This window comes from Hypanus sabinus, chromosome 16 (genome assembly GCF_030144855.1).
Source record: "Hypanus sabinus isolate sHypSab1 chromosome 16, sHypSab1.hap1, whole genome shotgun sequence".
In the NCBI taxonomy this organism is placed as follows: Eukaryota; Metazoa; Chordata; class Chondrichthyes; order Myliobatiformes; family Dasyatidae; genus Hypanus; species Hypanus sabinus.
Window position 1 is genome coordinate 18,417,640 of NC_082721.1, and position 14,685 is coordinate 18,432,324.

At 41.0% G+C, this 14,685-nt stretch overlaps 1 protein-coding gene across 4 annotated transcripts in view; it reads right to left on the reverse strand.

Annotated features, from left to right (window-relative positions):
- Positions 1–14,685, reverse strand: part of LOC132406040 (proprotein convertase subtilisin/kexin type 4-like) — a 39,621-nt gene that overhangs the window by 19,386 nt on the left and 5,550 nt on the right. For all 4 annotated transcript variants that reach the window (XM_059991206.1, XM_059991207.1, XM_059991208.1 and 1 more), the window contains exons 3-8: positions 14,550–14,642; positions 9,496–9,624; positions 8,822–8,898; positions 7,204–7,289; positions 3,762–3,934; positions 2,789–3,001 (exon numbers count right to left, since the gene is read on the reverse strand). In XM_059991206.1, coding sequence (XP_059847189.1) covers positions 2,789–3,001; positions 3,762–3,934; positions 7,204–7,289; positions 8,822–8,898; positions 9,496–9,624; positions 14,550–14,642 — 771 coding nt within the window. The remainder of the gene's footprint in view (positions 1–2,788; positions 3,002–3,761; positions 3,935–7,203; positions 7,290–8,821; positions 8,899–9,495; positions 9,625–14,549; positions 14,643–14,685) is intronic.

Below are 14,685 nucleotides of genomic sequence, written 5' to 3' on the forward strand. Positions count from 1 at the left end.
ATAAATTAATGGTAATTGCTTCTTCGCTTTGTGACGTTTCAACTTACAAATGGTTTCATAGGAACGCTCTACCTTTGGATAGAAGGGGAAACCTCTATCAGTCAGCAAGAAATAACAGATCATACACCACATAAAATTATAAAGAAAGTATATTACTAACTTCAGCTTTATCAGTTATTAAGAGATCGAAAAGAAAAAATATAAAAGAAGCCATTACAGTTCACCAGCCTAAATATGCACATAACATTGAAGTTTGTATTTTTCAAAAGCTGGGTATGCCCGTTATTCATGGGGCTGAATTATCATCACTGGCAGAATTTCCCATCTTTATCTCCATCTCATGAAGGATTCCTAGCTTCTCAATGGATCAAATCCTCCAGCTACCTCTCCCGATCTTCTCTTCTCAGCATCCCCCACCAAAAAAGACCATGAACCCCACCATAGTCCATCACAAATCTCTCTCTGGAACCTTCTCCCAATTCCACCATCCTGATTGGGTGACACAACATTCCCAAGGTGAACATCATAGCCACTTATCTTCAGCCAAAACCAAAACATTCAACCAGCAGAACACACTGTTTTCACAGAAAACTACTAAATGAAATACCCCACAGAATTAGCAGTAGAAATATTAACAGGGCATTATGCAAGCAACAATTCTAAGTATACTAGTCTTTTGCTGGAGGTTTCCTAAAGGTGGAGGTAGATACCAATGCATTCTATTAGCTAGCAAATCCACACGAGCCCCCCCATCGGGTCAGCAGATCCAGGCCAATGATGCAAGAGTCCCAGATGTCAGCTAGCCACTCCTCATGCTCAGCTGTGTTTATCCCTCACAGCAATGAGCAGCCATCTCTTCTTTCTCATCACCGCACAGTTGCTGGTGACCATAACCAGCTGGACTGCCGTCATTGTCAACCCAGGCAGGGATGGCTTGTCTGTGTTAGGGAGGACACCCAGACAGATGGTGATGGTTGACCCCATGTCTACTATCGTACAGCATCCGATGCCCTCCACCACGTAGTCTACATATAGGACTTGCTCTTTCTCTGGGGAGGTGAAAATGGAAGAGTCGTCCATTGCTGCTTGAGGTCTCAGGGGACGGAATGCCTGGGGTGCCCTCTGCACCTCTTCCAGCGAGGATTGTGATGGCAGGCAAACATGCTGCCGAAGATGCTCCACCGTCAGTGCTTTTACAAAGGCATAGAGAGCAAGTTCTTCCTGGGCTGCAGGAGGGAACTAGGGGTAGCCACGTCAAGTACAGTGGTGAAGATCTGCCAAGAATGCTCCCAGGCTTTCTCTCACATGGCACTGCCTACTGCCCAGTTCTTTCCTCATTACTTCCTTCAACAGCCGCTGCTCAAAAAGCCACTCCAGCGCCACTGCGAGAGCCACGTAGTCATGATGCTCAGCCGGCGTTAGGTTGAGGAAGGTCCACAGGGCATTCCACTCCAGTGCCAGGACAAGGTGCACCTCCATCTCAGTGGGACGCCACCCACTGTGCCATGCAGCAGGTTTGTCTTATGCCAGGTAAGGCACCAGACAGCCAGTACCATTGTATCTGGGGAGCTTCAGGTGGACCTTGTGGTCTTAATTGCGGGGGTCCATTAGTGGTCCTCTTTCTCTGGCAGTGTTGGTGGTGCCCACTGTGTTCCCCATCTTCCCCATGTCTGCGATGTTTTGAGATCCCCTGCATGGGCCGTGAGGGAGGTAGGTGATGTAACCTGCCATGTACTCCATGTTGGGGAGCCTGGGTATGATCGAACCATCTGGATGCCCTGGGAAGACACCATGCTCAATTCCCAGGTTCCCTCTTCAGGTCAGCATCCTGGCCCAGGGGTGCAACTAAAGCATATCACTCAGTCCCTTGACTTATTTTCCAGGTCTTAAGACACTCCTGCCAACATCGTAGCTCTTCAATTTCGCCATCAATTTCTAATCTCACTCTTACACCAACATTGCAAGCACTCAGTCCATGATGACTGACAAGTAAAGCTCATTTTTATTGCAACAAGCACAATAGCAGACAAGAGTGCCATGGCTCAAGAGAACTAATTCAATCATATACCGAAAGGGGAGGTGCTCATTATACACCCTGGTTACAGTCAAGGAGGCACAGAAGCATACAAATGAAAAATTGCATAACTGGAGCTAGAATAAAAGAACTTGAACATCCCACCATAATTCTACAGTACGCGTACACCAAAACAAGAACAACAAGTAGCACTGGCCACTAAGAATGCTTGGAAGAGTTGTCAGCCACGCCCTCGGAGCACCACAGTATATTGAACTCTAGTTATAACTTAACTCCATCCAAGAGGGAAGAATTATCATTGAGTTTGTTGAATGGGAGTGAGAATGCACAGTAAAAACATGTTTCTTCAAATACAGAAGAAAGTTAGCCTCATTCTTACAATAATGTTTAATACGTGTGCATTTCAACATCAGATCGAAGAAAAACTCCATGAAAAGCCAGATGTAAAGAATACAATCTTCACAATTTACCAAAAGCTGAATGTAAAATGGATAATTTAAGTTCATGGTATGGGTGAGTACAAGACTACAAAAAAGTTGGAAAAAAAAACTGGAGGAAAAAAAAATCACAGCAACTTCAATATCCTTCCATCCACTCAGTACTCACCCTCCATCTACAAAACACATGACCTGCCTTCCACACACACACCCACTCCCCAGAACCAAAACAGTATCAGTTATCATCTAGTGATCCACGTCAGTAAGTTCTCAGCAAACATAAGAGCAAGTTGGTAAAATGATTTTATTTTCTTACTATTTGCTTTTCTTTTCTGGTCCCGCTGCTGTAGGTGGTAGTTAGCGTTGAAGAACAGACCTCGCTGTACCAAGGGATATTCCCTAGTTGAGTCGTGCTGCCCACAGACAATGTGTAGATGCTGTTTGTATAGCCATCACAGTTACAGTTATCATACTGGAAACCTCCATTTCCAGAAGCCCAGACAAAGATGGAACCAAGACCACCTCGCCCCTAAGATTAAATAAATAAACAGCCAAAGTTATTCAGCTAATCAGTCGTGCAAGGTCAAAATTACTTTTTAATGCAAAGTTAAATAATTAATACACATAACATACTCTTGCAGTACAGTAACAGAACTATTGTACCACTAAAACATTATTGCCTGGCTCACATAAGCACATTTCCAAATGAACTGTGACCATTTTATTAAGTAAACCTACTCTTAATGCAAATATCTAACCAGTCAATTGTGTAGCAGCAAATCAATGATAAAACATGCCAACAAGATCAAGAGATTCAGTTGTTTAAACCAACCATCAGAACAGGGGAGAAATGTGACCTAAGTGACTTTGTGGAAAGATTATTGGTGCCATACAGGTGGTCTGAGTATCTCAGAAATTGGATTCCTGTCATTTCCAAGCACAACGGTTTCTAGAGTTTACAGATAATGGTGCGGAGAACTAAAGAAAATTCCATGAGTGACAGCACTGCGTGCGAAAACACCTTTTTAATGAGGGAGGTCAGAGGGGAATGACCAGACAGCTTCAAGCTGACAGGAAGGCAACAGTAACCTGAATAATCATTTGTTACAACAGAAGTGTGCAGAGGAACATCTCTGAACACACATCAAACCTTAAGGTGGATGGACTACAGCAGCAAAAGACCACACTGGGTTCCACTCCTGTACCTAATAAATTGGCCACACAGCACGTATCAAAAGTAGTGCTAAGAAAATAAATTAACGTTTTTCTTGAAAAAATATTTAACATACATTTGTAATGCCCTTCAGGAATGCCCGACTTGCTAATACTGCTGGCCCTTCCACAGTCTGCCCATCGTCCTCTGGGCCCCAGCTGGCACTGTAAATATGAATATGCTGAGGGTTGAGGCTAAGAGAGCGGGCTTCCACTACATCCGTGATCTCTCCATCAAGCATTCTCACTCCTGTTGAGAGAAAACAAAAAAATATATAAAATGCACGAATATAAATTTGGAGAAACTAAAAGGATGTGGCACAGTGATCACAAAATATGGAAATCCACACTGTCTAAAGCAAATTTAGTCTTTCCTAAATAACAGATCAATCTAAGTTGAGGTGGTTATCAGATACAGTGGGATGGCAATATTGATACAAATGGCAAGTAGAATATAGTCAGCCCTCCTCATCCGCGGGTTCTGTATGCGCGGTTTCAACCAACCGTGGATCGGGAAAACCCGGAAGATCTCTCTCCAGCACTCACTGTTTAAGCATTGTTCGCCTCGCATATCATTCATTCTTTTTTTCTGTGAAAAAATGGCTCCTAAAAAGCAATTAAGTGGTCAAAGCAATTCCTCAAAGGCTAAGAGGGAGTGTAAAGTGCTACCTCTCGCCGAGAAAGTAGAAACCTTAGATCTTTTGAGAAGTGGCATGTCGCTTGCCGAAGTGGTCCTCAGCCCAACCTCCACAGATCCTGTTATTATTGAGCCTCCTCCAAAGCATCCTTATTCCCTAAACAATACAGTGCAATAACTATTTACATAGCATTTCCATTGTATTAGGTATTACAAGTAATCTAGAGATGATTAAAAGTACTACCCATTGTTTGAGCATTGTTCGTTCGCAATTTGTGTTGTGAGCGAGAGGAAGGAGTTTAAGGCCAGTAAGGGATGGCTGGCTAGCTATGTAAAGCATTGCAGACTCAAGAACTTAAAGATCACAGGAGAATCGGCATCGGCCGATGCCAAGGCAGCATCAGCATTCCCAACAGAGCCACGATTGTTGCGTCTGTACTGAACACGGACGGACTTTTTTTTCTTGTCATTATTCCCTAAACAAATAGTATAATAACTATTTACATAGCATTTAAATAGTATTAGGTATTATAAGTAATCTACAGATGACTTAAAGTATACGGGAGGATGTGTGCAGGTTATATGCAAATACTACGCCATTTTATTAAAAGGATATGAGCATCTGTGTTTTTCAGTATCCGCGGGGGGTCCCAGAACCAATCCCCTGCAGATAAGGAGGGCCAACTGTATAAACAGATTGCTACCTCTAAACTACGAAAAAATTAAGGACAACAATCAGAATATTTCCATTGTTAAAAAAAAGGTCTGTGAATTTCATAATTTGCTGAACCTGTTACAAGTCTTTACTCCTTTTTACCAAGTTAGTGTGGGCTGAAAGGACCATAGAATACTGTAACAAGAGAAAATCAGTAGATGCTGGAGGAACTCAGCAGACCAGGCTGCATCTACAGGAAAAAGTACAGTCGATGTTTCTGGCCGAGACCCTTCAGCGGGACTAGAGGAAATAAGTTGTGGAGAAAATTTAAAAGGAAGTGGGAGGGGACAGAGAAAAACAAGGTGATAGGGAAAAGCGGGAGGGGGAGGGATGAAGTAAAGAGCTGGTGAAAAAGATACAGGGCTGGAGAAAGGGAAACCTAATAGGAGAAGACAGAAGGCCGTAGAGGAAAGAAAGGGAGGGGGATGAGCACTAGATGGAGGCAATGGGCAGGGAAGTTGAGAGAAGGAAAAGGAAATGGGGAATGGTAAAGTGGGGGGAGAGGGGTCATTACTGGAAGTTCACAAAATCAATGTTCATGCCATCAGTTTGGAGGCTACCCAGATGGAATATAAGGTATTGTTCCTCCAACCGGAATGTAGCATCATTGTGACTGTAGAGGAGGCCATGGATTGACATATCGGAATGGGAAGTGCAATTAAAAAGAGTGGCCAGTAGAAGACCCTACTTCCTCTGGCAGACAGAGCACAGGTGCTCGGTGAGGCGTCTCCCAATTTACTTCAGATCTCACTGGTATACAGGAGGCCACACTGGATATGACCCCAACAGACTCGCAGGTGAATTGTCACCTCACCTGGAAACTCTGCTTAGGGCTCTGAATGGTAGTCAGAGAGGTTGTGTAGGGGCAGGTGTAGCACTAGCTCTGCTTGCAAGGATAAATGCCAGGAGATCAGTGGGAAAGGATGAATGGACAAGGGAGTCGCATAAGGAGCGATCCCTGCACGAAAATTGGGGGTGGGTGGGGGGCAGCGGGGAGGAGAAGATGTGCTTGGTGGTGAGACCTGTTGGAGATAGCAGAAGTCCCGGAGAATTACGTGCTGGATGTGGGGTAGTAGGTGAGGTCAAGGGGAACTCTACCCCTGGTAAGGCGGTGGGAGGATGGGGTAAAAGCAGAAGTTCGTAAAATGGAAGAAATGCAGTTGAGGGCTGCGGTAATGGTGGAGGAAGGGAAAGCCCCTTTCTTTGAATAAGGAGGTCATCTTCATTCTAGAATGAAAAGCCTCATCCTGAAAGTAGCGGGATCTCCCAGCGGCCATCCATTTTAATTCTACTTCTCATTCTGCTTTCAATATGTCAATTCATGGCCTCCTCTACTGTCATGACGAGACCACACTCACGTTGGAGGCACAACACCTTATATTCCGTCTGGGTAGCCTCCAACTTGATGGCACGAACATCAATTTATTGAACTTCCAGTAATGCCCCCTCCCAATTCACCATTCCTTTTCTCCCCCGTCTCTCACCTTATCTCCTTGCCTGCTCATCGCCTCCCTCGGGCGCTCCTCCTCCCTTTTCTTTTTTCCATGGCCTTCTGTCTTCGCTTATTAGATTCCTCTTTTTCCAGCCCTGTATCTCTTCCACTAATTAACTTCGCAGCTCTTTACTCCATCCCTCCCCCACCCGGTTTCATCTAATAGCTTGTGCTTCTCTCTCCCCTACCCCCCACCTTTTAAATCTAATCATCTTTTTTTTTCTCCAGTCCTGCCAAAAGGTTTTGGCCCAAAACGTTGACTGTAATTTTTTTCCATAGATGCTGCCTGGCCTGCTCTGTTCCTTCAGCATTTTGTGTATGTTCCATAGAATACTGTGTTGTTTTAGGATGTGGAAATTATAGCAATTATTACTTAACTGCCCCTAAAGTAAGCAGCTTCAGTTGCATATGTGATAGGGTGGTCAATGGATAAACAGGTTATTAAGTAAAACTTTCACGGCTACCATTACCAAATTCCAGATTTGTTTAATCACTAATTTTAAAATTCCCTCATTGTCAAGATAGGATTCACAGGATCCTATGACTCAGGATTAATGGCCCAAAACTCTCAACTGTAATCAGGAACTTTATGTACACAGTCATATTGCCAGGTATTCCACAAGAACGCCTGAGCCAGTATAAAATGTCACGTTTTTAATTGAAAAGAAATATTACCACCAATTTTGGCATTGAATGCTACACCAACTCCACAGATGGTATTTGCTACTGCAGCCACTTCTCCAGCACATCGAGTCCCATGACTGTGAAAGAAATAGAATAATTACTTGTGATAGTAACATAAACCTGAACTAATAAATCTAACCTGTACCAATCACTCTCAACCTGTGGTCTGTCTGCAGCTGAATCAGCAAACTTCTGTAGCTCATATGGTATTGAAACTTTTTTTTTTAAATAGTGGAAAACGTGTAGTTGCTGTTCATAACTGAAGAAAGATGGCTCACAACATCAGACAAGTTGAGAATGATTGCCACAGAGCCCAGACGTTACCAGTGGCAGCAATGTTAGGAAAATGTTCCTTGGTTCACAACTTCTCACAAAATGTCTCATATTTTGTAAATTTAGATTGCACTTAGCGTGAAGAAAGAATACCATCCAAATGACATAACAACAGAGAAAAGTTCCTGCATTTATTATATATATTTCAGAAAATCACTATTAATTGATCTGACTTTTTGCGCAAAAAGTATTTTCCTCAACCCAAAAATAAGAGCTATCTTTGCATTAGGGATATAACCATATAACCAGGTTCAACTTATGAACATTACTTGTTATGCATCCATAAAACAGTAATTAGGTATTGCTAACATCAACAGATGAAGCTGTTGAATACACATCTCAAGGAAAGTGGACTTTTTTGGTATAATTGAGATAAATTTGTCTGCTAGTGCCATCTGCTGGATGCTGTCTGCAAAACAATTTATGATTTACAAATTATAAATTGAAACTGTACTCCACCGTGCATATTTAATGCAACATCATTGTTTCTCAGTCTAGTCACTAATATTCTCAGGTATCTTCTATGATTAGTATTTCAAGTTAACAATGCCACTTTTGTTTCCTCCTGCTACGCTAACTTATTCAATGGTATTTTATTAAAAGGTTTGTCACAAATAACAGCTACACCTTATGGCTATTGTCTAGACCAGGGTTTGCAACCTTTTTTATGGCATGGACCAATACTGTTAAGCAAAGGATCTGTGGACCCCAAATTGTGAACCACTGGTCTAGACTAACATGCTACAGGATTTATACTACAGAGGCAGAAATGCCACCTTTTAAAGATTGATCTTTAAATTAAGACAAAATTCTCATTATCAGATCAAGTGAACATGATACATTATAACATACAATTTAAAAGCATGTTCTTTCTGCATCTTGGTCAATTTGCTATTTAGGGCAAGGGGTATGAGATTTAGAGAGGATCCAAGTGGACCTTTTTCCTCTTAAACTGAAGTGACCCTGGAATTCACTGCCAAGAGTGTTGTGAAAGCAGAATAGATAACAACATTTAAGTGCTTAGAAGAGTACTTTAATTCATCCAGGCAAAGGTAACTTCAGGCCGAGTACTAAAAAATGTGATAAACGTCCAGTGTGATGTGATAGAACCAAATAGTGTTTTCCTGCTGCATGATTACACCTATACATTGAAAATCAATTGATTTTGTTTGTTTGATGAACACTCAATTAATAATAAACCCAGAGTAGCTACTGGATTATATGTGAACTTTCTACCAGTTCAGTTAAATAAGCAGACAAGTGCAAAGGACCTCACCGATTTTCATCATTATAGCTGTATCTTGGTTGAGGATCTGGGTCATTGTCGTTTACATCAAAGCTTGCATCAGGATCCTGCAATCAAACCAAAGAGAATGGCAGAAGGCAACATCAATTTTGCTTTTGCTAATACGTAAAATCCCAACTTCAAAGATACTAGAAATGGCAGGGTCACATTTCTGGAATAAAAACTGTCAAAAACTACCAAAAATAGTTTCTTCCACTCCCTGCTAGACTACTGCACAGCCACTAGGTGCCCTATGAATTGTCACAATTTCCTCAAAGTAGTTGCTTCTACAGCCATCACAACCAAGTGCAACCAGAACCATAAACAAAGCATATTCACTATCTGCAGGGATCTTTGGACAGCAAATGATCCAGTTGATTATCTCCCGTTTTATTACACAGTCTTGAAAGCAACTTAAAGTGATTCCTTCTGGGTATTTGAATAAACAAGCTTAGCATTGCCTAAGCACTGAAAATCAGGTAAAATTCAAAGCTATCACTAAACTGTTCACACAAATGTTTCAGGACAATGTTTTCTCCCACAATAGCACTGCAATTATTGTCACATACCATGAAAAAATGTGATTACTATCCTCCCCCCCCCCCTTTAACAGAGGTCCAATTAACTAAAGATGGATTTTGTAAAAGTTTATTATTTGATCTTACATAATTTGCAGCCAAATCCGGGTGGTCCTTCTCTATTCCATCATCCAGAATGGTGATAACAACACCCTTGCCTGTGTAACCCCGCTTCCAGGCCGACAGAACATTTAGGTCATTAGGTATTTCATTGTTCTAAATAAGACATAAATAACTGATTACTGTAAAGCAAGATCTACAGATAATACAAACTAAGCAAAAACCAATTATATTTATTAAAGTCAATTGAATATGTAAAAGATATATACAATGTTGAACCATCATAAAATTAATGGCCACTATAATCTAGGCTCCATTTTCAATGTTAAGCACCTATCACCACATAAAACACATCAACAAATAAAAAGATTTAGAAAGAAAGAAAACACATCAACAAATACATACATTAATATTTCACTTTCTTCAAAAGCCCTGATCATTATCACACATTCCAAACTGATATCACTGATGCACCGAAAAGCGGTCATTTCAGAAAGGGTTTGTGTGTAGAAATTATTTTTTCACACCCAAAATTGTGTTTTATTCTTATATTGCAAATGCTAGAGGCAGCAGAATCAAAATGGGATTGTATATTTTGATAGATTCATCAAATTTGACTATAGTCATTGAGGATTAAAAGCCAAGACAGTACTTCTGCATAGTATGGCCACTACCTTATATCCTCACTCTAATCAATTAATTTTCAATAACAAGTCATTAAAATTTGCTAAACAGATGCTCAGCTTACAAGAATAAACATTATTCATTTGTTTAAGAATTACTTTTCATCTAAAAACATGAAGATAGTGAATCATTATATCCCAACTTTGTGAACAAGCATATTGCTGGAACTATTATTTTTAATTGCACCAGTCTCCAAAAACCGCATATCATTTGATTTGCCCAGCCTATCAATCAACTAAGCACTATGTCAAATAGCAACCACAGTCTTAAACTGCAAGAAATATGTTTTCAGGTTGAGTGCAAATGGTCAACATTGAAGCACACTTCACAAGGAAGGTGACAAACTATTTTTCCTCCTATGGCTTATGAAAGCAAACAGAAACCCTGTTGTGAACTACAGTTAGTTAGTTTGGAGTTGCACAACGCAAGTTTCCATTGATCGTTTTAATGATTAATGTCTTTGGTATAGAGTCACATGATATTTTAAAGCAGAAGTTTCAGCGAAGAAAATAAATACAAGCTTGTCTTTGAGGCGTAGGCAGAGAAATTGATGCATAGGAAATGTTCAGTAACTCTATTCATCTCTTATCAGCCCTGTGGAACACAAAGTGCTCCAAAACCAAGCACACTTGTAATCAAATGTACAGTGGCATGCAAAAGTTTGGGCATCCCGGTCAAAATTTCTGTTACTGTGAATAGCTAAGCAAATAAAAGATGACCTGATTTCCAAAAGTCATATAGTTAAAGATGTCACATTTCTTCAATATTTTAAGCAAGATTACTTTTTTTATTTCCATCTTTTACACTTTCAAAATAACAAAAAAGGAAAAGGGTCTGAAGCAAAAGTTTGGGCACCCTGCATGGTCAGTACTTCGTAACACCCCCTTTGGCAAGTGTCACAGCTTGTAAATGCTCTCTGTAGCCAGCTAAGAGTCTTTCAATTCTCATTTGGGGGATTTGGGGGATTTGGGGGATTTTCCTTGCAAAAGACTTCTAGTACTGTGAGATTCTTGGGCCATCTTGCATGCACTGCTCGAGGTCTATCCACAGATTTTCAATGATGTTTAGGTCGGAGGACTGTGAGGGCCATGGCAAAACCTTCAGCTTGCGCCTCTTGAGGGTAGTCCATTGTGGATTTTGAGGTGTGTTTAGGATCAGTATCTTGTTGTAGAAGTCATCCCCTTTTCATCTTCAGCTTTTTTTTTTCCAGACGGTGTGATGTTTGCTTCCAGAATTTGCTGGTATTTAATTGAATACATTCTTTCCTCTACCAGTGAAATGTTCCCCATGCCACTGGCTGCAACACAAGCACAAAGCATAATCAATCCACCCCCATGCTTAACAGTTGGAGAGGTGTTCTTTTCATGAAATTCTGCACCCTTTTTTCTCCAAACATACCTTTGCTCATTGCAGCCAAAAAGTTCTATTTTAACTTCATCAGTCCATTGGACTGGTTTCCAAAATGCATCAGGCTTGTTTAGATGTTCCTTTGCAAATTTCTGACGCTGAATTTTGTGGTGAGGACACAGAAAAGGTTTTCTTCTGATGAGTCTTCCATGAAGGTCATATTTGTGCAGGTGTCGCTGCACAGTAGGACACTGCACCAACACTCGAGTCTGCTAAATCTTCCTGAAGGTCTTTTGCAGTCAAGCAGGGGCTTTGATTTGCCTTTCTAGCAATCCTACGAGCAGTTCTCTCGGAAAGTTTTCTTGGTCTTCCAGACCTCAACTTGACCTCCAACATACCTGTTAACTGCCATTTCTTAATTACGTTACGAACTGAGGAATTGGCTACCTGAAAATGTTTTGCTATCTTCTTATAGCTTCTCCTGCTTTGTGGACATCATTTATTTTAATTTTCAGAGTGCTAGGCAGCTGCTGAGAGGAACCCATGGCCGCTGATTGTTGGGACAAGGTTTGAGGAGTCAGGGTATATATATTGCTTTGAAATTTGCATCACCTGGGCTTTCCTAACGATGACTATGAACAAGCCATAGCCCTAACAAGCTAATTAAGGTCTGAGACCTTGGTAAAAGTTCTTCCTACCAAGCAGTAATGGAAATTTGTTTCTATTGACAATAATGGAATAGAATTTCAGAAGCAAGTTCAATATGTATTAATGTCTGTGTGTTCAGCACATACAATAAAATGAATTATCAAGGGAGTGGAAAACCATCTGTTTCCTTCGGGACTCAATAGAAGAAGAATCAGATATCCAAAAACCATTAAATAGAGAAGAAATATTCCAAAAAAATTCCTTGTGAAGCCAAGTTTAATTAAGCTTAAATCATAATACAAAATGCCACTACACACATTTGCTACTCAGAAATCTTTAAAGTAACAGTTGATGCAAATTGAAGAAACATCCCCATACCAAAATAGTCTTCAAAGTATTTCAATGATCAATGTTTGCATTAGAATTTTTCAAATTGTATTTCTCAATTTGCTGCTTCTACTCTCTCACCCTTCCTGTAAAGCTAAAATACAAAGAACAATTCAGAATATTCCGTAAGTGAGAAATTGAACTAGAAAGCATATCATGTATGCTTAATATATAAAAACATACAGTGCAACTTTCAATGCTGCAGTGTAAACTTGCATGGAACAAGGGAAAAAGACATTTGAAGCTGTTGGCCTAAAATTAAAGAAAATCACAAGTCCAATTTTGAGAACTGCTCCTAAATCTGGGATCAGTCACGTGATTTATCCACATACTAAAGTTGCATTTGGACACAATAACCCTTTGTACACCTAGCAATTTTAAATACAAAACCTAAATAAGTAAAAACCAAAGCTCCTTCTCAACCTGAGAAACAAGGAACGGTATTTTACTGCAGCCAAGGCAAGAAGGATCCTAGCCAGTCTAAACCCAAGCAAAGCTGCAGGGACCTGTGTGCGGAGGTCTTAATGGAGATCTGTAACATCTCTTTGCAACAGTCCATTGTCCCCGAAGACTTCAAGGCATCCATAATTCTGGTGCAAGAGAGGCTCAGTAACTAGCCTAAATGGTTACACTCAGTGACACTGACCTCAACAATCACAAAGTCCTTTGAGTGGCTGGCAATGGATCCTGTAAAATTGCCACTTTCCAGCAAAAATGGACCTTTTCCAGTTCTATTGCTCAAGTCAGTCCACTGATGATGCCAAAGCCTCAGCACTCCACTCCATTCAATTCCACCTAGAAAATGATGCCTTGTATGCCAGAATGTTGTTCATCAACTAAAGCTCTATGTTTAATACAATCATCCCTCAGAGGGTGGTGGGTAAACTATTGTTGTTGGGACTCAACACCACTCTCTGTAACTGGATCTTGGGCTTCTTGACAAAAAGACCCCAGTCAGTCCGAGTTGGGAGCAATATCTCAAGCTCCATCACACTGAGCACTGGTACACAGTGGGGCTGTGTGATTAGCCTGCTGAAGTTCATGCTGCTGACTCATTTATGTGCTGCTGAAGCCAGCTCAAGCTGCATCATCTCTGACGATATGACAGTGGTTGACCTCATTGGCAACATCGATGATTCAGAATACAGACAAGAGGCAAAGAGGCTTGTCAAATGGTGTAAGAACAACAACCCGAGTGTCATCGTGGACAAGACGGAAGAGATGATTGTGGTCTTCAGTAAGGCACAGGTCAACCACTCTCCATTGCAGATCAACAGCTTTGTCTCGGGGAGTGAAAAGCACAAAGTTTCTTGGTGTATACATAACAGATTATCAAACCTGGAACCACAACACTTCTTCATTAGTTAAGAGGTCATAGCAGCATCTATACTTTCTGAGGAAACTGAAAGTATAAGTGTGAAAGTGTGCAAGGCCCCTGCCCCCATTCAAACAACTTTCTACAGGAACACCAACCAGGGGATCCTGTCTGGCTGCATCATTGTGTGGTACAGAAGCTGCAAGGCACTGGATTTCAAAGACCTACAGAGGATAGTAAAAACTACAAGATCACTGTTGTTACCCTTCATCTCTATTTGTGACATTTACCAGGAGCATTTTATATAAAGGGCCCAAGGCACTGAGGATCCCTACTACCCATCCCACAATCTCTTTGACCCACCATCAGGGAGGTGGTATAGAAGCATCAGGACTGGGACTACCAGACTGGGTAACATCTTCTTCCCCCAAGTCTGTGAAACTAATGAATACCCTACCAAGGTCTCATCATTAGGATAGCAAGCTGTATATAGTGCCGTTTACCCGTGGTGTACACTTCACATGTGGTCCAAAGGAACATTGTTTCATTTGGTTGTATATAAGCATAGTCATATCACAATAAACTTAAATTATTTTATCATATTCATATTAATCTCAGTGCATCTTTGACTGGGGCAGCAACTCGGAGCAGTTAAAATGCACTTAATTTCTACACCCCCACCAAAAGTACCCAAACTTACCAGGTACCACTGCTTATGATACAAAGGATCTGATGGAACAAAAAATGAGCGCTTCGGGCGTCTTTTCACCACTTGCTGTTGCAGCCACTTTACCTAAGCAGACAGTAGTAAAGGTTCTCCTGTCAGAGACTGAAGT